The sequence below is a fragment of the Lissotriton vulgaris genome, chromosome 11 (genome assembly GCF_964263255.1).
Source record: "Lissotriton vulgaris chromosome 11, aLisVul1.2, whole genome shotgun sequence".
Classification (NCBI taxonomy): domain Eukaryota; kingdom Metazoa; phylum Chordata; class Amphibia; order Caudata; family Salamandridae; genus Lissotriton; species Lissotriton vulgaris.
The window spans coordinates 1,003,237,292-1,003,261,595 of record NC_141699.1 but is presented as its reverse complement, the minus strand read 5'-3'; the positions used below and the strand labels follow the sequence as shown (position 1 = coordinate 1,003,261,595).

At 43.0% G+C, this 24,304-nt stretch overlaps 1 protein-coding gene across 1 annotated transcript in view; it reads left to right on the top strand.

The window, feature by feature from the left end:
- The window catches only part of PRKCI (protein kinase C iota), a 199,604-nt gene extending 178,743 nt beyond the window's left edge, over positions 1 to 20,861 (top strand). The window contains exons 17-18 of the mRNA XM_086944294.1: positions 14,478 to 14,593; positions 18,886 to 20,861. Coding sequence (XP_086800420.1) covers positions 14,478 to 14,593; positions 18,886 to 18,973 — 204 coding nt within the window. The 3' untranslated portion in view covers positions 18,974 to 20,861. The remainder of the gene's footprint in view (positions 1 to 14,477; positions 14,594 to 18,885) is intronic.
- The last annotated feature ends 3,443 nt before the right edge of the window (positions 20,862 to 24,304 follow it).

Here is a 24,304-nt window from a genome sequence, read left to right as displayed (position 1 = left end):
CTACCAGCTCCCGCAGCCCCACCTGCAAAACCCCTTTAGTGTGCCCTTACAGGATCACAGCCACCTGATGGGAAGCAGAATCTACAAATTCTTTCTGGGCTACCTCAATTACTGACTGTTGAAGGCGGGTTCACCCCAGGCAGTCGTCAACTGTCTCAGACTACGGTGACCCTCCTGCCATCTTTGGGCTTCATACTCAATGGTCAAAGTCACAACGACCCCTTTCACCTGAGCCATTCTGGACATGGTTCGGTTTTGTGCCTTTCTCCCGGGAAAGAGAGTCCAGGACACTCAGGCTAATATGCCAGTCTTTTAGCCTTTGTCCTCAATTTCAGTGAATTCGGCGTGGAGGCTGCTGGGACTGATAGCCTTGTGCATCTTCTAGTCAGGCACGCCAGGTGTTATATATGGGCTCTGCAGCAGGATCTAAAGTCCCAGTGGGCCCAGTATCAAGGGGACTGCTTACCACGTTCAGATGTTGGAGGACACTGCAGAAGATCTGCAGTGATGGCTACTGGACCGCGTTTGCATCAGCAACTAACCCCTCTCCCTTCCGCTCCCCAAAACTGACAGTGGTGACTGATGCTGGGTTGTGGAGGCCATCTGGGAGAGGTGGAGATGAGTGGTCTTGGGTCTTCAGGTGAGTCCTGACTCTGTATCAACCTTTTGGAGTTAAGGGCCGTAAGTTTGGCCCTGAGAACCTTCCGGCCCATTATCAAGGGGCGGTTGCTACAGTAGCTCATAGAATGTGCCATGTGATACTGTAACAAACAGAGGGTGGTGGAATCCCGGATCCTGTGCGAGGAGACCTTGTACCTCTGGAAATGACTGGACCACCAAGGAATTGTCTTGGTGGTGAACCATCTGGCAGGACTTCTTCAATGTAAGGCTGACAAATTCAGCTGTCGGCGCCTACCGTATCGTGACTGTCTGCTACATCTGAAAGTGGTGAGAGGTCTCTTCCACAAATGAGGAAAACCTTGGCTCAGTCTCTTTGCCACAGCCGATAACCCGTAATGTTAGCAATACTGCACATTGTTGTTTCCGAGGTGTCTCTTGCCCGGACACCTTTTCCGCACTAAATGGAACTCAGGACTCTGTAAGACTTTACTCTAATACCACTCCTCTCCAGAGTTCTAGGAAGATCAGACCAGGCCCAAGTCCTCCCAGTGACTAAAGACTGGGCTTGAGTATCTGTGCTCCGATGAGGCTGCTCCACTGGGAGTATTTGCTATCGCAGCAGAATGGTCTGGTTCTTCACCCTGGCCTTCGCAACCTCCACCTTCATGTGTCGAGATTGTGCAGCAACAGCTAATTACCTTCGGCCTTCCTCTAGATGAGATGGATTTAATCTTGGCAGCAAGGTGTCCCTCGAACAAAAACTGTATACACCTGTTGTTGAGACAAATTTGTGGTTTTGTGCAGCACTCACCAAATTAGCCTCCTCCAGACCAAAACTATTTTATTATTTGTTCTGATTTTGCCCCACAAGGCCTTCCTCTGGGCACAATTAGAAGTTATCCTTCAAACCTTTCGGCCTTCTTACAATTGCCTAATCAGCCCTCTTTATTTAAATCAGCTGTTGTGATGCATACTGAAAGGGATGCAACATGCTTTTCACCCAATTGGACCTCTGTCTTGTCCTTGCGTATCTGATGTGTACTCCGTTCGAGCCACTCCACAGTTGTCCTTTCTGGCTTCTCATCGTCAAAAGTGTGGTCCTAGTCACCGTCACCTCAGCACAGCGTTTGAGTGAACTTCATGCTTTCTGTGTTCATCCTCCATCCACCTCCCTGGCAACCTGGTGTGTATTGGAGCATCCTTTCTCCTGAAGGTTGGGACTCCATTCCACGTCTGTCAATCCTTCACTCTGCTGGTCTTTTATGCTCCATCTCACCATTCTAAGCAGGAGAGGCTCCAGCTCATAGAATGCTGAGCTTCCACATTGACCACATCAAAGACCACCAGGTAGATGATAAGCTATATGTGGGGTTCTCTGGAGCGACAAAAAGGCAAGACTGTGCAGAAGGGAACCATCTCAAGCTGGATCGTGCTCTGCACTAAGATCTGAAATGCACTGGCGAAGAAAAAGCCTCCAGGAGGATTGCGTGCTTATTCCACCAAGGTAACACTTCTACCACTTTGTTAGCATGCAGAGTCCCTATCCTGGACATCTGCCAGGGAGGTAAGTGGGCATCCCTCCATGCGTTCACAGACCACTATTGTCTAGACAGTCAAGCCTGCTGCTCACTCATACAGGAATTTCAGGTTTGAGTACATCCACAGCCCACCTTCCTTACATGCTACTTTGGTATCTATTCAAAAGGTGAGGAGTCTGCAGCTAGAAGTCTTTTAGAAGAACAAGTTATGTTATTTTCCATAATTCTATTTCTGGTAATGACTATAGCTGCATATAGCTGCAGATTCCTCACCGACCCGCCTATCCTCCCGTGCTGTGATTCTACCTCTTTATAAAACTCCAAGTCTAGGAATCTTCACAAGGATATTTCAGTTTGCTTTTGGTGCTTTACGTCTGGAAGGGCAGACCGTCTCAAAAGCATCTGACGTCAGCAGGCTGGAGTAGGGCCTTCAGTAGCTCTGCACGTCAATTCCAGAGTGGAACGGCATCAGTGCAGAGCCAAATGGTTCCAATTTCGGCACTCAGAGGTAGTCTGAAAAAGTTTCCAGATTAAGCCTGATGCCTGGGAAATATTCAAAAGGTGGGTAATCTGTTGCTAGATAGTCACCACTAGAAAGAGCCTAACTGAAGGTAAGTAACTTCTTCACTTTAAAGAGAAACAGTAAATAGAAACTATTTGCCATCTAATCTGCTGTGTTTGCTGTCTACTACAAAGGCCAAAATACAGATCTGGATACAATACACTCTCTCATGAGCAAAATGTGCACCGAGTTAGTCTTTCTCCCCGGTAGATGTCAAGTTACACTGTGTAATTTCTTTTTATATTTGTTACGGCTTGCATTAAAAAATGCTACAGCGACATGAAAACAATTAATTGCTAAGAAGTAAATCTTGCAAAGAAACATTTGCTTCTAAGTTATTAGATCTAATTGATCCAGTGTAAGGTACTTAGTGTTTTTAACCATCAACCAACGAGAAATCAGAAATAATAAACCCTACAGAAAAGAAAGTCCTTCTCATTGAGGTCAATAGACATTTTAATTAGGGCTCCTGGTTTCATGGTATTTATCTTTTTGCCATTTCCGTCTGTATTTATCCATATTTATTTTTTGGCCATTTTTTCTGTATGTATCCACTTTTATTTTTGCCACTAGCAAAAGACGACGCTTTAGCTAGTATTTTTCCACATTTATTTAAATTGACATTGCACACATGCGCTCACTTAAACTAGTAATTTGTTGTGGCTTTAGCAGTGCTTTAAATGGTCTGGTACTGAGTTACTTGAAAAGGAGTACCTGTGCTTCTCAGTTATGCTTAAAAACACTTTAGGATAGAGTAACGTGCCATTCATTGCTATCCCACGATCCTTGTGTTTTGGCGCCTCTGGCTCTGCCGCTCCATTCAGAGACTCATCATTCTCAAAGAAAGTGGTTTGAAAACCAGGGCTTTCGTTAATCGAGGGTGTAAGCGAACATATTTTAACAGGAACGCTACTGCACAAGCTATTTTTACGCATAAAAATATACGTTTCTACTCAGTCCACTTCTAAAAGCATAAAGCGCATCGTTCAGTTTCAATAGAAAATGCATTCGGGATTTCTCTTGGAGTGAAACAGCAGCAAAACCAAGGGAGGGAGTTTTCTCACTTTCATGCAGCTGAAGGGAGGTTAAACAAACCATCTAAAGCTTTCACTCGGTGGAAGCAGAAGCTGTGTCTTTGCTTCTTCACTTAGGAGTACATTGCATTTCCTTTAACAATATACTGTATTTATAAAGAATGATAACAAAGCAGTTTATATCATAGTGTTAGTTGGATGATGACGTAAACGATGAAGTAGTAGTAAAGAAAAAAAACAATGAATCAAAACAAGTTAATGAAATATTCACAAGTAAGCACGCACACAACTGGGGGATGCGGCAAGGGTTGTGTGTTTAAAAATAAAACAGACAATACGGTGGCCAAATGATGAGAATCCCTAAACCTGGCTAGTTAGTAATCCATCGGAGATAAAAACGTGCAGGCATCTGTCTGGGGACGGGTGGGCTAAAGGCATTAGTGCGCAGAGCTGGGCAACTGTATTGGGCGTGGGACAGGAGGAGTCAGGGGCGTTGGTGGGGTCTAAGGTATGGGGTGAAAGAACACTAAAGCCTTGTTAACAAATGAATGGCTTTTAAAAAACCTGTGAAGTACTCCGGTGTGGCTGTGTGAGTGCCGGGGAAAAAATTTCCAGCAGAAGGAAGGGGGCGTGGTGAAATAACTCTGGATTTGAGCACGGCAACATTTTCTAGTATTTTGCCGTTTTTACATATAAATACAGACAATGGAAACATTGTTTTCCGACTGTATTTATATGTAAAAATCTGTTTAAATGGAAAACCAGGAGCCCTAATTATAATATAGTTAAAGAAAAATGTGCTGTAGCACTGATAAGTCGGGCACTAAGTGAAGGGATCTAAAAAGATGACTGGTTATAAATTAGTGTATGTATGAATTAACAATCACATGCACATTGAGAATCCAACGTATCACATTCTCTTTAAAGGAAAAACACTACTTTATCTTTAAAGCATAGCTAGAACTGTTTAAAAAAAAAAACTTTCATTAATCACATTAATTGTCCCCTGGAATAAGGCTACGATTTTAAATAGCTTTGTACAATGAAGATGACTTTTGCCTTGAAGAAAAGTGATAGTAAAACTCTACAGTAAGGTATGCAAGGGCAAATGTTACTTGAAAGCCACAGATACTGACCTGTGAAGTGAAATGAAAATACGTTGTTCGAGGCATGTGAGCTGTAGATCACATGCTTTGCATGCTCCTGCCATCTGGTGTTGGATCCGGATGTTTGCAAGTTGTTTTTCTTCGAAGAAGTCTTTCCAGTCACGATGTAGGTGACTCCTTTCGGTGATAGTGCTCTTGGGCATCAACTCCATTGTTAGATTGTTTTTTTCTGCCATCTGGTTCGGACGTGTATTGCTGCACTGAGCTTCGAAACCATTTCTTCAGGTTCCCCTCAGTGCACAATCCACTCTACATGCGTCTGTATTGTATCAAACGCGTATCCCACTTCTCCCTGTATCGTATCCCTCAAGGAAAACCTCTACTTCGATCGAAGATCCTCGTAAAGGCCGTCCGGCCTAACCTCGTCGGTCCACTTCGCAGTCGATGGAAGGGACTCCATTCAAATTCGGCCCTCGGTGCCACGCCAAGTATCAGCGCACCGACTCGCACGAAGTGTGCAACTTATGCTTGTCTCCGGAGCACAACGAACAGGACTGCGACGCATGCAGATTTTTCTGATCATAGAAAACTCGTTGTGATAGTCTGGCTTGATGTCGCGAAATGCACCAGACACCTTAAGCGAAGATTCCGAGCAAGAATTCGACACACAGGGGGCCAAGGAAGAGCAAGAAGGACTTGTCTCCATTCCAGAATTTGACTCCGAGTTGCAAGAAGACTTGCCTCAACGTCCTGTGAGTACTGAACGCCCCTTGACCTAAACTCCAACTCAGCTGAAACAAAAGGCTTTGGTCCCACCCCCGCTTTCGGGCCATGGTCGGCACTGACACTTTCTGACGCTCCACCCTCCGGCTCGGCACCGAAACACGATACTAAGCCTTCCAGCTCAGGATTGAGTTGGCCAAAGAATGGCACCGTGCCAAAACCTTCAGGCGCGAAGCCAAAAACCGCTCTGGAGCCGAATCAATTGACACCAAAAGTGAAACCTCCTACGGCATCAAAACCTTCCACGCCGAAAAGTCATTCTATCCCGGCACTCAAATCTGCAGCTATAAAACCTAAAATTGTTCCTCCGAAGCTGCAGGATCCGATTTTCGATGCCCCAACACCCAAATCGAACCCAAACAAAAGGAACTTTATATGAATCCACATGCAGGACATGTTCTTACTAAATCACCTCAAAAACGCAAACCTGAATCCGAAGACAACCTTTACCATATTCCTTTGAAGAGGAAGAATGTAGGTACTAACCCCTCCCCTCCTCCACGTTCCCCTATACCAAGGTCTCCACATTCACACCATTTACTGATTACACCAACTAACTCTCCACTACTACTACCACCACCACCACAAGATGATGATGATGATGATGATGAAGAGGGGGGGTTGGGGGGGGGGGGGGGGGAGAATATTTTACCAATAGACCCCTGGAAGGATTATAACGCGGATTAGGCTACAGACAATGACCCAGATCTTTACCCTGCAAAGCGTTCCCCTCCTGACGACTCTGTAGGATATCTAGAGTTACTAGCTACAGCTGCAGAATATCATAGGGTACAGTTACACAAGGAATCTCTAGAGGAAGATTTCCTATTTGAAAAGCTTAGTAGCACACAAAGGGCCAGGCACACTCTACCTGTGCTTAAAGGTATGATGAGACATGCCGATGATATCTTTAAAGATCCAGTGCATGCTCGCATTCTCAGCTCCAGAATTGATAAAATAAATACAAACCTGTTACCTCAGATCCAGTCTATATTGACGGACAGTTACCACTAGACTCCTTGGTGGACTCTAATGCCTGTAAACGGGCCAATTCGCAGACTACAAGAGATGCTCCCCCTTCAGACAGTAACCACTATTTGATGCCTCAGGTAAAGGAACATTGCCAACACCCAGGCCCTGCTAGCCAGATATGATGAGGCACACTGGGACGAGATGGAGCAATTGCTACAACACCTCCCAGATGAGTACAAAGCAAAAGCTCAAGATTTAGTTACGGATATCCAATTCCTCAATTAGATGCACTTTAGATTCTGCAGACACCGCAGCTAGAGAAATCAACAATAGTGTATTATTGAGAAGACCTTCATGGTTGAGGATTTCTGGTTTCAAACCCGAAGTACAACAGTCTATTTTAAATGCACCTTTTGACAAGAAACATCTCTTCGGCCCCAAGTAGATAAGTCATTAGCAAAAATGAACAAAGACACATAAGTAGCCAAGTCCATTGAAATTCTGCGGTTTCCTACCAATCGGGGTGCCTTTAGTCACTCATTCTACTGTGGAGGCTTCTTTAGAGAAGGTTACAGAGGCAACAACAACAAAGGTCGAGTCAGGGGTTCTACATCACGTTATTCCCTCTCTCCCAACAAGCAGTGACTTGCCTACACTCCCCCCCCCCCCCCCGATCATTTAACACCTGTCGGGGACCATCTTCTACAATTCCTCCCCATTTGACAATCTATCACCACAGACAAATGGGTGTTAGGAATTATCCAACATGGTTATTGCCTGGAGCTTCCCAACAATCCTCCAAACATTCCACCACTTTCTCAGAAAATGTCACCAGAACATTTACATCTACTTTAACAAGAGGTCCAATCTCTCCTGTCCAAAGGAGCCATAGAACCTGTGCCGTTACAACAGCAAGAAACAGGCGTGTACTCCCTGTACTTTCTCATCCCCAAAAAGGACGGCTCCTTGAGACCTATTCTAGACCTCAGGAAACTAAACCTCTACATACTTTCAGAGCCCTTCCACATGGTGACACTTAAACAAGTGCTCCCACTTCTACAGCAGGGCAATTTAATGTCTATTCTGGAATTAAGACACATATTTCCACATTCCAATTCATCAAGCTCTTCGCAAATACCTCAGATTCATGATTGCAGGTCATCATTACCAATTCAAAGTACTACCGTTTGGAATCACTGCTACTGCCAGGGTATTTACCAAATGTCTGGCAGTAGTCGCAGAACATCTGAGAAGACAACACATCCATGTCTTTCCATACCTGGACGACTGGCTCATCCAAGCCAGCACTTACCAAATGTGTCTCCAACACACTCAAACCACAATCCACTTACTTCACCAACTAGGGTTTACAGTAAATGTGTTGAAGTTTCATCTACAGCCTTCCAACACACAAACTTATTTGGGCGACACGATAGACGCTCAGAAAGCTCTAGCCTATCCCAATACAGCCAGGATTCACAATATTCAGTCCCTTCTCAGTCAATTTCAGCCCAACCAATCATTACCAGCAAAAGTATTCATGCAACTGCTAGGAATTATGGCGTCTTGCTTCTTAATTGTTCCCCACGCAAGACTTCACATGCGCGCCCTTCAAGAATGTTTAGCAACAGTGGTAACAATTGCATAGTCGGTTGACCAATCTAGTTTTGGTAGATGTCCGCACCCATCGCTCTCTGCAGTGGATTGAACCCACAAAATGTATCAAAAGGGTGGCCATTTCTCAACCCTGTTCCACAGACAGTGCTAACAGCAGATGCATCGCTCACTGGTTGGGGTGCTCACCTACAAAGTCACACATTCCAAGGATTATGGACTCTAAAGTACAAGAGCATCCATATAAATCACCTAGAACTACTAGCAGTGTTTCTAGCGCTCAAAGTCTTTCAAACTCACCTAATAGGCAAAACTGTCTTAATCTGCACAAACAACATGACAGTTATGTACTATATACAAAAACAGGGGGGACACACACTCTCTAACTGTCACGCCTAGCACAAGCCATTTGGAAATGGACCATACATCACAAAATGCATCTCCTAGCATAACTTCTTCCAGGAGAAAATAATCAAATTGCAGACCTTCTCAGCAGACCGAGAAAACAAATCCATGTGTTGGGAACTTCATCCCCAGATTCTTCTTCCCTACTTTCAGGAATGGGTATTTCCTCAAATAGACCTGTTTGCCACAGCTCAAAATGCCCATCCTTCGTCTCCAGGTTCCCACACCCCCTTCCAAAGGCAATGCCCTATGGATGGACTGATCAGGGATATTGGCCCGCGCTTTTCTGCCTCTCCCGCTCATTCCGCTGGTAGTTTGGAAGCTCAGACAATCATCCCTCAAACTCATTCTAATAGCTCCCACATCGGCACGTCAAACTTGGTTCACCACCCTGCTAGAGCTCTCAGTAGTTCCACACCAAAAGCTGCATCTCAACTCGGGTCTCCTCACTCAGAGCCATGGAGAAATCAGACAAAGTCCTGAGGAACTCAACCTAACGATTTTGCTTCTAAAGTCATAGAGTTTGGTTATTTACAATTACCACCAATGTGCAGGAATATTCTAAAGGAGGCTAGGAAACCTACTATTAGGGCATGTTATGCATCAAAGTGGAAACAGTTTGTTATATACTGTAACAATAACAATATCAATCCCCTTGATGCTTCAGTGCAAAACATCATCTGTTATCGCTTACACTTACAGCAATCTGGATTAGCCTACACATCCATTTGATTGCATTTAGCAGCAGTAGCTGCATACTTACAAAACAGACAGCATTTATCTCTATTCAAAGTACAGTGATTAAAGCCTTTATGGCAGGACTGAAAAGAGTAATACCACCAAGAGCTCCACCTGCGCCAGTATGGAACTTAAATATAGCCCTTACGAGGCTAATGGGTTCATCTTTTGAACCAATGCACAAGTGTCAACTACAATTTCTCTCATGGAAGGTTGCTTATCTTCTCGCAGTCACTTCCTTAAGGAGAGTTGGTGAACTCCAGGCACTAACTATACAAGAGCCTTTCTTTCAACTTCAAAAAGACAAAATGGTGCTTCAAACCAATCCCAAATTTGTTCCTAAAGTGGTTACTGCTTTTCACATCAATCAGTTGAGTTACCCGTGTTCTTTCCTCAACCGGATTCTGTAGCAGAACGAGCTCTACACACACTAGATGTTAGAAGAGCTCTACTATATTATGCAGAAAGAACAAAATATTCTCATAAGACAAAACAGCTCTTTGTTGCATTTTTCGCCACCACACAAAGGCAATCCCATTTCTAAATCAGGCATTGCAAGATGGACTGTGAAATGTATCCAAACATGTTATGTGAAATGAACCTAGATAATACCCCCTAGAGGGCATTCCACTCGCAAAATAGGGGCTACTATGGCATTCTTAGGGAATATTCCCCAAGCTGACATCTGTAAGGCAGCAACATGGTCTACAACGCGCACATTCACCAAGCACTATTTTGTTGATGTGATAGCGCGGCAACAAGCTAATGTAGGCCAGGCAGTACTTAAAACACTTTTTCAAGCAACAGCTACAGGTTAGCCACTGCTTTGTGAGTTTACTGCTGTATAGTCAGTGCAAAGCATGTGATCCACAGCTCACATGCCTCGATAATGAACGGATAATGTTACTTACCCAGTAAGCATCTGTTCTTGGCATGTAGAGCTGTAGATTCACATGCGCCCACCCACCTCCCCGGATACCTATACCTGTTGCAGTTTTCTTACTTCACATACATACGCATGGACATTTCTTTTCTACCTTTGCTAACTCCATTCTCACGCTCTGCGCGAAAACAATCTAAAAATGGAGTTGATGCCCACGCGCACTGTCACTGAAAGGAGGAGTCCCGTACCTCGTGACTGGAAAGACTTCTTCGAAGAAAAACAACTTGAAAACATCCGGACCCAACACTAGATGCCAGGAGTATGCAAACATTATCCTTATAAAGCGCACATTTGCCCGTGGGCATCATGGCGCTAGCCGGTTCAGCAGAAGGGAGAGATAAGATAGCAAAGAAAACTGATCTAAAAATTAATAAGCCATGTTTTGAGTTTTTTCCTGAAAGAAGACAGGGAAGCACAGATCAAATGTAAAGGCAGGGCATTCCACCGCTTAGTGGTGCCATGGACAAAGCTTCTGATGCCCCTCTGGGCTCCCTTAAATTTGGAGACAACCAAATTGTGAGCTGATGAATATTTCCGAGGTCTGGGTGGAGCATACCGGACAAATGTGATACGTGGCTTTAAAAGCAATGCATAAAACCTATGAGCTTGCATACAGATAACCAATGAAGTTGGACTAGGGCCTGGCAGGCAAATTGATGCTTAGGAATCCCTACCAACAACCATTCTGTAGCATTCTGCAGAATCTGTAACTTATTAAGTAGACGCTTCTGCAAATTAATGTACTGGCATTGTAGTAGTCAAACTTTGAGAGGATGAGGGCAGTGACCACTAATTTCCTCATTCTAACGGAATAAAAGGGAAAACCTTTCTCAGAATCTTTAAGGTAAAGAAGGATGATGAGATCACTGCATTTTCTGATTATTAAATGATCATCAAATACTATCCCTAATTGTATTTACTTTAGAGATCGGAACAGGTAGGTTCCCCATGTCTGATGGCCGCCAGTCTGGAAACCAAAAGGAGGTATTGTTAACTTGAAGCAATACTTCAGTTTTGACAGAGTTTAATTTTAAACAATTATTGATCATCCGGTAACTAGTCTGTTGCATACAGCTGCGAAATTGGTCCGCTGATTCCTGATGGTTTTCGACCAAGAAGACCACGATATGGGTGTCATCTGCATAGCTAATCACAGAAAACCCAAATGATTTGATAAGATTGGCTAGGGGTGTAGCATACAAGTTGAAACGGGTAGGGCTCAGTGAAGAGCCCTGGGGTACCCGACAAGGAAGAAAAAAATGATTGGAAGAGTAATTATTCATGGATACAAATAGCTCTCTTTCAGATAGAAAAGATTTAAGCAGAGCTGAGCTTCTGATCCCCAGAGAATCGATATGGTTGATCAGTACTTGTTATCAGGATTACCTCCATCCAGAATAGCTCTCAGTCCTTCTGATGCGGTTATCAAAGCAGGCTCTGTGCTGTGTTGGCTCCTGAAAACATTTTGTGTGTGATCCAACAATTTATTAGCTTCCAGAAAGAAAGGGAGTTCTTTGTTAATTGCATTCTCCACAATCTTAGATGGAAAGGGAAGGCGGGATATAGGCCTGTAGTTACTTGGGTCGAGCGGATTAAGATACTTTTTTTTTTTTTTAGTAAAGGTAAGATAGAAGCTACTTTCCAGACTTTAGGGAAATCTCCTTGAATGAACATTTCATTGAAGATAGTAGTTGACTGACTGGCTATTGTCTTGGCAACAGATTGCAGGATCTTTTGAGGTCAAGGGTCCAAGAGTGAGCTGAATGTGGATTCCTTGCATGTGCATGCACTGTTGCTAAAATGAAGACCCTAGCTAGACAAGGACGGTCTTTTCAAGACTTGAACCAGCAATGTAAAAAATAATTATTCAAGTCCATAATGATGGTACTAGATATTTCATAGAACAACCTTCACCAAAAAATACTGGTGATAGTTATTCAACAGATAATACAAGTAAATCAAAGAACACACGTGCAAATACAAGTAAATCAAAGAACACACGTGCAAATACCTCAAAGATAAAAATAGCAAGAATAACATGTTGAAGTGCAGTTACCACAAAATAAAATAAAGGTGGAACAAGATAGAGTTCAGCATATTTCTTACATGTCATTTGATCTTGTTGACCACATTTGCAAGAGAGCCGATGGGTGTTCCATATCCCCTATGCAAATAAGGCATCATATTCTGATGCTTTGTCAGCAACATTTGCCCAAGCCCTCTATAGGAAATAGAACAGCAGTTTTTTCTGTTTCACTTATATCAAACCAATGAAAGTGTGTTTTTAGAAGGATGGATGTCTCATTAGAATGCTCCACCTAAGGTAATAACACTGACTATACTATTAAAATAGCAGCAGGTGTGGGACTCGGGCAAGGTGAAATCCTCTATTCCCTAGAATTGCTAGTTGCTTATGTTAATTTTTGGTGCATCACACTCACAGAATCTATTTGACATGGGTGGTTGACCGAAATGGTCATGAGTTCTCATGGCAAAGGACCTTTCGAGATAAAATCTTACCACTTAACCCTAATTGAATGACTGGATGAAAGTCAAATCCTGAAACTGGCAGTAGTTTCTTTTCAAGCTACATTGAATTAGGGTTTACCTTCATTTAAAATGCTGGCACACTGGGTAGCTTAAGTTCAACAGTGTTGTAAAAGATGAACTTCCTGATTATAATCTCACGTGTCAGGGTTTACAGGTTGTGAGTTTTAGTAGCATTCAAACCTTTTCCATGATTTTAAAAGATGATATGAGGATCAGAACTCACCAGAACCTTTACCAAATATGATTCTTATTGCATATCAGGAGTGTCCTTGTTTATAGCCCTCCAATAATAATAAGCCTTTTCGTAGACTAAGACTTTTCAGATGTGAGAAGTGTTCTACGCAAGAACAATAGACATCCGAATGACAGATCAGCTGTTGGTCCAGCTTGAATGCAACAATAAAGCACTTGACAGCAGAACATAAAAGCGTATTATGTTGCATGCATGAAGTACTATGAAATGAAAACAAACTGAAAATGTCAGTCCTCGGGATAGTAGATTTGACCGGCGGCAGAACGGTATCTACCCTGTTTCTAACTCAGACATTGTTTCAAGATCACTAAAACAGAAGCGTAGAATTAAATGCCTGACTTCACAAATCACTGACGCTTGGTGGTCTGTCATGACAGAAACCACAATGAGGTAGTATTCTCAAGATTATTTTTGTATTTGTAAGTTGCTTCACTCCCACCTCTTTGGTGACCCCTTAAATTATTTGCTAAATAACCATGTTGTATTTGAAACATAGTGCTGGAGAAAAATGTTGCCTAAAGCTCTCTAGCTCTGATGTATTGTTCAGATTCACAAACGACCATCCCAACCTCCTTCGTAAGCAGAGTGCATGTAGGTGCAACCACCTGCATGAAAGAATCTGAGATGACCATTTTGTCTAGGGTTTAACACCTTGGCTGCTGTGGTTATTTTTCCCCTGTGCTGAAAAATGTAAGCACCAATGTTACATGACGAGCTCAGCTCGTCATCAGCACACGACCACCGTGGCTGATGACGAGCTGAGCTAGTCATAAGCATCGAAGGGGTTAAACACCCATTCACTCATTGGGTTAGAGGTACAACGCAAAGTGGTTCCCAAAGTAAAAATAAAATTTGAAAGTAAGCATTGATTATGGTGAGGTACACTTTATGAAGCCTATAAATTATATAAAAGTTATATATGCTGGCGAACTACAAAGATGGACAAGATTTTTTTTTATTTTTTTGCACATAGATTGTTATAAACTGAATAGTAGTTATGAGCTAGCTGTTGATCCAGGAGTTCTAGACACTAATACTGGGCCATTACACCAATTATGTAACCATTCAGTGCACCTGTGAAATTCATTATTGAGTACTTGTATTTATTTTTGCTGGAGAATAGCTGATCAACGTCTGTTCTGCAAGATGTAGACCTGTATTAATAATGTTAAAATATTAATGACTGCATAATACTTCCAGACTGTAATATGTTTGCATGTGAGCTATTGGGGGACCGTACCTTAAACTTCATGAGTTACTTATAAGTGATTCCTCGATTTATTTGCTTTTTCTAAAATTTTTGTTTTTACTTATATGCTAGAGGTGACATTTTTTCCCTTGGAAATCATTTCTTTTAGATGGAGCAAAAGCAGATTGTTCCACCTTTTAAACCTAATATCTGTGGAGAATTTGGATTGGACAACTTTGATGCCCAGTTCACAAATGAACCAGTACAGCTCACTCCAGACGACGAGTAAGTATATGATTTTAGAGGGGCTTTTTGGAAAATGCAAACAAATGTCATTAGTGTTTAGCTTTGCCATTTCTTTCAGGCATGATAATGGAGTTATTTGCTAATGTGTCAAACATTTTACTTCACAATATATTGCCTCATAAATTATGGATACTGCACACACAGTGAATTATTTTTGGCCTTGTTTTTCATCACCGTAGCAGGTAGGTTGCTTAACATTAAATACATGATGATTGTTTCTGTGGTCAACCAATATTCCTGGACTTTGATTTGCAATTAATCTTCCTCATCCATTTTAGGTCGGATTATTTCCATAGGCTGTCGTAGACCGCTCCAGTGGTCAACACACTATGGTGCTTCTTCACTTACTGTATTATAGGATCCTGTTTCTTAAAATCTAGCTAGGAAATTAACTTTCACAGAAATCTTCGGCTTTATCTAAAGGCATCAGGTGTATATAGGACATCAACATGTACTCCTTCCATTATGGGTCCATTGCTTTCATGGTTTGTCCTTTTGTTTCTTCTGAAATAAGGCTGTTCATTAGCTTTTCCTTCCTAAACAAAAAAGTAGTGAAAATTGCCATTTTCCCAAACATACTAGGATTGCTTTTGCTTGTGACATTGTTATTCTGTCCACTTCCATCTTCAGTTTTTTTTCTTTTTGTAAAGCCATCTTGACTGGATGACAAGTATTTGTAATCCACACACAATGCTGAAAGTAAATTAGTATGCTTCCAGGAGACTGGGCTGTTGTCTGTTCTCAAAGTTAGTATACACCTGGAGACCATTTCTTTTTCTTCCTGGTCTCTGCTACTTTCATTGTTTTGCATCGTCAATTAATAATCATCATAAAAACTTCAAGAAACTGTTACGACCTTTCAGTTACAACTCCACCATCTATGGTCTGTCAGTCTTTCTTAAATTTAGAACCCGCCCATGACTTTTACTATCTTAGAGTTCGGAGAGCTTTAACAAATGTTGAAAATGGTATCTACGCAAACATAATATGTAGACCGTTGTAATTGCTTAAGATATTTTTTCACACTACTGGTCAGCAAGTAAAATCACGATTTTGAGCAACATGAATGACCAGTAATTATGGGCCTAGTGCCATGGTGAAAAGATCTGTGTAGACGGTTGTAGGAAAGATTTTGCTTGCACCAGCCACTCGCGCCTCTGCATGTCTAGCATCTGCCCCTAAATCCATTCCTTCCTTCCTTCCTTCCTTCCTTCCTTCCTTCCTTCCTTCCTTCGGTCGATGAAAGGGTATGAAGCAGGTGTGAATGTTAGCTGTCTAGACTAAGGACAACCCTGATGGCGCACATGGGTGCAACACAAAGGCCTCGGATGGTTTCCTATGGTGGAGTCTGACAGCAGGAGAGTAAGTAAAGTTCTGGAGTGGAGGTCACATCTAGGATATAGTGAGTACCCGAGCTCACTGTTGAGTGTCCCCATCCTACCAGTTACTGCAGGTTTTCATATACTCCAAAGTTCTGCTGCTTATAGTTCAAACGTTCAAGGATCTGTCTGCGGTAGGTTAGGGACTGCCGTTTTCCCATCAGCTGCCCCCCCAGAGGTAGAGCGCCTCCTAGATCTGGATCTCCAGTTGCTTTTGCTCCGGGAACGTCGGGGGGTCTGCCCCAGTGCCCCGCTTTATGATGCATCCGAGTCTTGGCCTGGCGGAGTATGCACCCTCACTTTCACCGTCTCATCGGTCCAGTGGAACACTTCCTCCGGGGTGTCGAAGAAAAGAGTGCGTGACTGGTATACCACTCGCAGGCGGGATGGATATAATAATGCATAGGGGAGCTTAAGATCGCGCAGGCGTGCCTTGGCCGCCATAAATGACTGCCTCTGTTGCTGGACTAGCCTGGTGTAATCTAGAAAGATCAGAATCTTTTGGTTATCACACATGAGGGGTTCCTTCGCCCGCACCTGTTGCAGTATAGTGTCCAGATCGTGGTAATTCAATAGTTTGGCTATCACTAGCCGGGAAGCGATCCCACAGGCGACTTTTGTATGAGAGCTCTAGGCGCTCGCTCTATTACAAAGCATCTGGAGAGGGAGTCAGGCGGGAGCCAACTCTCCAACCACTGGGTCAAGAAGCTCTCCATGTTTCCCTTCTCGCAGCCCTCCGGGAACCCTACAAATTTCAGGTTTTTCCGCCGGGCCCGCCCTTCTGCATCTTCTGCTCAGAGTGCTAGGCCTTTCTGGATCCCCTCCATACTGGCTACCTTCCCCTTCAAGATCGCCACATCATCCTCCACACCCGATATCCTTGTTTCGGCCTCTGTGATGTGGGCCACTGCATTTCACAGGTCCTGGCGCAGCAGTGTGACATCCGCCCCCACGGCTCCTATCTTCGCATCCAACATATACCTGGATTGGGTTATCGCCGCCATAAGTGCTGCATTGTCCGGCCCCGGGCCCTGTTGGCCCCCGGTGGCCCCAGCGCCGCCACTCGGCCCCGTGAATTTGTCTATGGGACCCTGCTTCGAGGTCCCTCCACCACTCCCGCCTCTAGTCATAATGGATCGTCGCTGGGGCATTAGCCTTGAGACCCTCTGACCGAGCCCCGGGGCGTCTTCTCCAGTGCCGCCGGGGGAAAGTAATTGATGAGGTCTCACCACGTCTTGTACCCGATATACCGGAATGTCTCACGAGGGCCGATCAAGGGCAGGTGGGCCGCCGTCACAAGGGTCTCTGCTGCATACCTCTGTTCTTGGCCCCTGGCAACCCCCACAGGCAGTACCATCTAGCTCCCCGTCTAGATCTCTGTGTAGGCCACGGCACCTCCTCAGGCCCAATGCATGCGGCGTCCCCCAATCCCGGCCTTGTGTACTGCTGCAGCCACTCCCGGAGACCGATCCACCCCCCGACTTCTTCTCCACGATGTTGTGGTATCGGGGGACGTCCCTTCAGGTGGCACACTACTCCCGCTCCCAGGCCGCACCACCGCTCGCCCGGCCCTGCCGCAGACAATCTCCACACCACCGGTCCGTTCAGGAGCCCAGTCCCTTCCTTTAACTGTCTGTCCTCAGTGGTAAAGTCCCAGGGCCCCTTTTAACTGTCCCCAGTACGGCCGCCGAGCATCTCTGGACTCTGGGCGTTTCACCGCCAATATCTTTCCATTAGGGCCAATGTGCTCCAGTATAGCCGCTTACCACGGTCTCTTTCGATCATGGGCCAGGCGTATCCCAGTATCTTCTTTGGAGGCAGCCAGTCCCCCCGATCACCTGCCAAGGGCTCCGACTTCCCGGGCTTCCCCACCAGTATTGCCAAAATTTAGACCCCGGCTTCACGTGGGTCACAAGGCCTTTCGCCCCGGAGGCCCCTGCAGCCCCGTCACGTTATGGGGGACTCTGGTGTTCCACAGGCATCCGCTGCTGGCGCTAGATGTCTGTAGGGCCCCTGCAGACTGCCAGGGGAGATCAGGGCACTACCGCACCCCGGGCCCCACTCCTATGTATGCTGCAGCCTGCGGCGCTCGTGGCTCGGGGAGCGCCAAACTCGAGGCACCCGACTAGGACGCAAACTGTCTCTCTCCGCCGCTCGGTGTCCGGGAACCCCAGCACTTGGGAAACGCCACCGGAGCGTGTCCAGTCGATTCTGTGAGCTAGACCGCCGTTTTGGGCAGCAGCAAGGACTGGGGAGACAGGATATTTTGACAGATGGATTACAGGCAGGACGGAGCTCTTCTAGGCAGCGTCCTCAATGTTAGCCCGCTAAGCCACGCCCCCTTGTTTGAAATCTTTTGATTATTGCACATGTGAAATTTTCCTCATTTAGTTTATTGGACCATTCACAGTTTTCCGATATGTTCTGAAATTACGTTTTTTTGAAATATGAATACATACTATTTCATTCAATTTAGATTAGAAATTAAGACTGCAGTTGTGAATTAAAACTTCAAACTTGTGGAGCATTATGGTCGTCTTTTTTCCCCATTACGAGAACCTGTCTAAACATGCCTTTGGTGCAACATGTTTTCTTTGTTTTCTCTTTGGCCCTGTGAGCTTGTTTTTTTTCTCAGTGTGTCAGAATAACTTAAATAGCTTGAATTTGTACATGTTTCTAGAACATATGGTAAGCTACTGGAAGTACTGTATATTGCACAGAAGGTGTCTGTCTGTAGGGAGTCGGGTACCGGTGTGTTAAGAGTGACATTGTAGCTGTAGGGAGACATGGCCAGAATCATGAATAGAAATTTATATTTTCTTTCATTTGCAATATAGCATCACATTTCATTCAGTAATTTGCTTGATTAATTTTTTTCTTCTGTTTTCACAGGGACATTGTAAGAAAGATTGATCAGTCTGAATTTGAAGGCTTTGAATATATCAACCCTCTCCTGATGTCTGCTGAGGAATGTGTCTGATGTGCTTCGATTACTTAGTGGCCTCATTTATGTGCATCAGTTTGAGTCACATACGGACAGTAGGAGTACAGCAAAACTTCAAATCAATCACCAGGTTATTTTTTTAACCTCCAACTCCTTGATTTATTACCAGTTTTTGAAGCACAAATTTCACTGCACAATTATGCAGCTTCGGAGCTTTCAAGGCCTTGTTCCCCTTGCCGTTGAATAATGCCTTTGATTATTAGACTTGTTACATCATGAGATTTTGCCATGTATATACTTGCTTTTAAATTGTACTGAATTCTCAAGAATGTAACTCGGTTATGTAAACAAGTTTTCATAATTGTTCTCAATGTAAGTGCATCTGGATCAGACTGTTTGTTTCTGATGTCTGGGCAAAGGTAGTAATACATTTTTATGCTTTGGACCTGGTTATCACATAAATCATACAATTGATTTTAGTTCTGATTGTTTATCGAAACAACTTCAGTATATGAAATCATTCACTACTACTGATACATATTAGTAGAGTATGGAATATTAACTAGGTACCGGAAAGGAACTGCATATTAACCAAACTGGTAATGCATATCTTAAAGCATCTGTGTATATATTTTTTTAATTCATTTTAAAATATTTTATTAATACTCTCAATATTAGCCCAAGGATGCCTAGAAAGACTAAAAGGCGGAAATGTAGTTCTCAGATATGACATTGCTTACACATTTGTTTATGCCACTAGCTGTACATAGCTCTTTGTTTTAAGTATTTAAATAAGTATACTGTATACACAAAACAATCTTATTCATCTGGGAAACCTCAAAACGGGTGCCAAATATTTTAAGATTTCTGTATTTCAATGTTATTGATCACCTGGTGCTGGTTTAAAAAATGCAAATGTCTTCTCTATTTGCTTTGCAGAATTATTTTATAAATGTTAAGTGTGCATGAATATTTACTGTGTGCTTTGACAACTCTTTGATAGCTATTATATAGTTCTAAATAGGCATGCAGAGTCACATCTTCATACTCATATGGGTCCTCAATGATTACTCCAGCCTTTCTTTAATGGCTTATTTTGTAAAAGTATGTAAAACCACTAAACATTATTGTTCGCTGTGCATTTGTTTGAAAAAACAGACGTTGCAGTTAACTCTTTGTCAAGCACAAGCATTCACTCACCCCATTCATTAAACATCATTAAGAACATTTAAGTATTCTAAAACCAAATTAACATTATAGGGCCTGAAAGATATGACTGGTATGTATTTGAATTCCATTGCCTGTTTGCTATTATGATGAACACTCAATATGTACTGTACTTTCACACCTTCATGCATGATTCAGAATGAATTGCCATTACATAGAGATTTCCATAGGCAAAAGACTGATGATGTTTTTTGTATAAAACCTTGCCTGTGCCTGTTTTGTTTAGTAGCCAGGAATCTGTTTCAGAATCTGGTGTAATGGTAGATTTTATTTTCGTAATTTGGGATTAAAGATTGATTTAGTGACAAAGTTATGAACACAATATTTCATTAGTTATTCTTTTATATTGTTGAGGAAACCATAAGTTAGAGATGCATACATTTTATACACTATTTTCTTTACTTCAATATTTTGTACTTTTTACTTAACGTCTCAGATGTTCTTATTTTCATTAAAATATTGTCCTTATCTTTTATATTGTTTCTTTTGCCAGCTTATGGATCTTGACACATAAAGTGAAATACATTAATAGTTTAAAAAACAATTGGAAAATGCATTTCACACACCGAAGGGTTCAGAACTACCATGAATGTACATTTATGTAATGAACTCTGATTGGCTAACTATATCAGTTTCTATATCCTGTACATGTCTTTTGTAAACAAATGTGTGACTTTATAAAAAAGGTTCAGTTTGATTAGTGTTGTATTGGTTTTATTTCTAGGAACCTGAATGTGAAACCTTATACAGATGTGTTTGCATGTGTGGCTTTGGGCTCAGATGTATCAACATTTTTTACCCATTTTGCGTCTATGGGTAAATGTATTTGTGCACATGGCCCCCAGCATTGTGGGAGGATGCAAAGTATTTTTGCCTAGTACCTTTAAGAAATTAGTACATTATTTTAATTGGTTCCCTACAATGAGTCCTTTTGTGTTTAGTAAACAGTACACTAGCAGTACTAAAGCAGTCTTTTTAATATTGCATGAACAAAATGATAAACTTAGTACCCAAGAAGAAGGGCGATCCTTCTGCCCTCCGCCTCCCCTTGAAACGGATTTATCCAGTTGCACCCATTGTCCTAGTTCTGATCTCTGCCATCTCCCATTTACTGGCCCTGTGTTTTTCAGGAATCAACTGGGCTCGTCACGATCTTGAGATGGCCTAACCAAAGCTTATGAATGCACTAATTTCCGGCCTGAAAAAGATTTTTTTGTGGGGGCATATGAGCATGATTTAGTTATCAACACATTTCAATAAATGACACAACATATTAGAGAAATTTACAGAAGCTGCTCAATGTTTTTTCTTAGGTAGAATTTCCGAATTATTTTATTCTGAGTTTCAAGCAATCCAATTGAAGTAAGCTACTTTGATTAAACTCCGCAAAGGAGTATGGAAGATTTGTCCACTGCTAGATAATCTGATAAATTTCAAACTGCTATTACGGATTAAGGCAGGCAGTAGATACCAAGGACCCTTGTTGCTTTGGTGCTGTCCCTGCCCTGCTATTAAATGACAAGCTTTGGCATATGGATAGTGGATTACTCTGTTTCATATACACAGTCAGCCTTGCTGCATAGCTGTTCCTAAATGGTGCCGGTGAAACACAGCCCTTCCATTTTACATATTGGTGTGGTAATGTGACTAACGAGCAGTGGGGTCTCCTTTTCACTGGAATATGGCTAAGGCAAAGTCGCCCTGAACCTTTTGGATATTTCTTGATATGCGTTTCAGAAAAATATCTCCACCTGATCTGGCAAAACACGATACAGGGAATGGTGCAATGGTAGAATTGCTCCACTTTCCCTAAATTGTCATGTGATCCACATGTCAATTCTGTGCAAAACTGTCAGGCATTGCTTGAACTTAGGTACTCAGTATTAAAATACCTTCTTCTGTCAGTAATATGTTTGATACATAAGTTACCATTCTGAGAATAATACTGACACCCCATGTGTGAAAGCTATTTCTACCTGCAGATTCCTTACCTTTTGAATATCCCAAGTGTCCGCCTGAATCCAGAAACTTTTCAAGTTGCTCACCATGCTGGTAGGGGCTCTGGCTCCACTTCAGCACTGGAAGCGGCATCCCCGTCACCTCTACGCAGCTATAAAGCACCAGATTGCTGATTTTCGTTTTTCTGCACTATTGAATCCAATCTGGCGCTGGTACACACCCAGGGCCTGCTTTAGCACTGGTGGCGCCCACGTTGCGACAAGGTTTGTTGGTTTACCGCAAATGACCTCCACCGCCACAGATTCCCTATCTACTACCCTTTAACAGTGCCCCTCAAGACTCCATAAACACTCTCTCAGAACGCTCAAACCTATACCTTCCAGTTTTCATGCAGCTCTTTGATGACCGTTAATTGCTCACTGTTCTACATTAAGATTTTAACTTATAAACTGCAAGTAACCATAGGATCTCTCTGCCAAAAGCAGTAACCTATTGACCTATTTACATTATATACTCTTTGTGATATGCATGATCATGTTCTTTGCAGCTGGGTTATTAGCCCTCTGTGCTACCTTACGATGGGTTAAAACTTCCATTAAACATAACTCCAATCTCTCGCTCTTTCCAGAAAGAACATTAATTACCGGAGTTATTGTTGCCTGAAAATTGCTCGAGGCAAAAAACACAGCAGCAGGTACTTTTAAAACCATAATATACTGCGCCCCCACCCGTAGTCGGTGCCCACCACACCAGTTGCACTTCACTTAGAGCGGGCCCTGTGCGCACCCCAGTGCTATTAAGGAGAGGGAAGCCAAGATGTGCATGGCCTGAGCAAGACCAGAAGGAAGAGAATAGTGGGCCAGGCTGAAGACATCTGAGTAGTCACCATCGTTGAAGAGGTCCAGGAAGAATCATAGGAAGAGACAATGACACTAATCTAACCAACATCATTACAAGTTTGTCACAAAGACCCAGCTGGCTCCCCTCAGTTGTCCAAATTAGAGCTGGAAATAGTGGATGATAATATGAAGCAGGCTTCTCCACAAGTAGCTTGTGAGCTACTGGTAAATCTTCAGCTACCCGTAAGTAGCTCTCCTATGTGCAGAGCAGCTCATCAAATTTGAAGCTTTTGCTTGGTTGAAATAATATATAAATACCAAATTTCAAATCTCATAAGATGATGATTGGAGAAAAATTGATGATTCGCAAATATATTTTAAGCTGATACTTGAATAATTAATCCTGCTGTATTTAGGAGACTGGTTAATAATATATTACCTTGATGCCAGGGACATTGTAGCTATGGCTTTTATGCTACCCATATTGAGGCATTCCAAATTGATCTTTTTTCTTTTTAATTTTTTTTACGAAACTGCTGATGCACCTAGGTCATTAGTGCTGGCAATCTTGCACAGAGTGACTACTAATGATATGGTCACTATCACAACGACGATAATATTTTATAGTAGCTCAGGATGATTTTTGTTGAACATATGTAGCTCTTTTTAAAGAGAAGGTTAGAGTCTAATAGTATGGAGGATCTGGACTCTGCAGTTCCTTCAGACCCGACGCTAACCCAATAGACTCTACCACATGCCACACAGACCATGAGGCCTCAGGATGCATTGTCTCCTGAGGGCATCCCATAAATACTCCCAGTAGTCATTTGGGGGACTAGCCCTAAAGGGAAGCCTATTAATTCCTCCAGTGTGGAGAAAATTGTATGCCAGTAATTATAGTTAAATCTGGCAGTCCCAACTGATATGGCAGCCACTTACCCATAGGATTTGGGAATCGAAGGCACTCAGTACTGAGGACCCTTCCCATTTGCCACAATCTATCACTAGCTGTTTGATCGCCAATTTGGCATCCATCCTATCTTCCTCATCTAGCTCACCAATACCTGTGGCCCAGTGGTCTCTCAGGATCCCTGTAGAGTCTGTGTATCGATCACAAGTGTTATGTATAGCCGTGACACACCTTTCCCACCAATTTCCCCATCCTAATTTTGAGCTCTAGCAGATTTCACTCAGGGATTGAAGCAGGATTCCTGTCTGAGATCTAAAGATTGCCTCAATTGTAGATGGAGGAAGAAGTTGAACCTCTGCTTTCCGTATTCCAAGCTCAATTAGTCAAAGATCATGTGTTCTTGCGCCCAAACATCTTCTAGCTTGGGGGAGG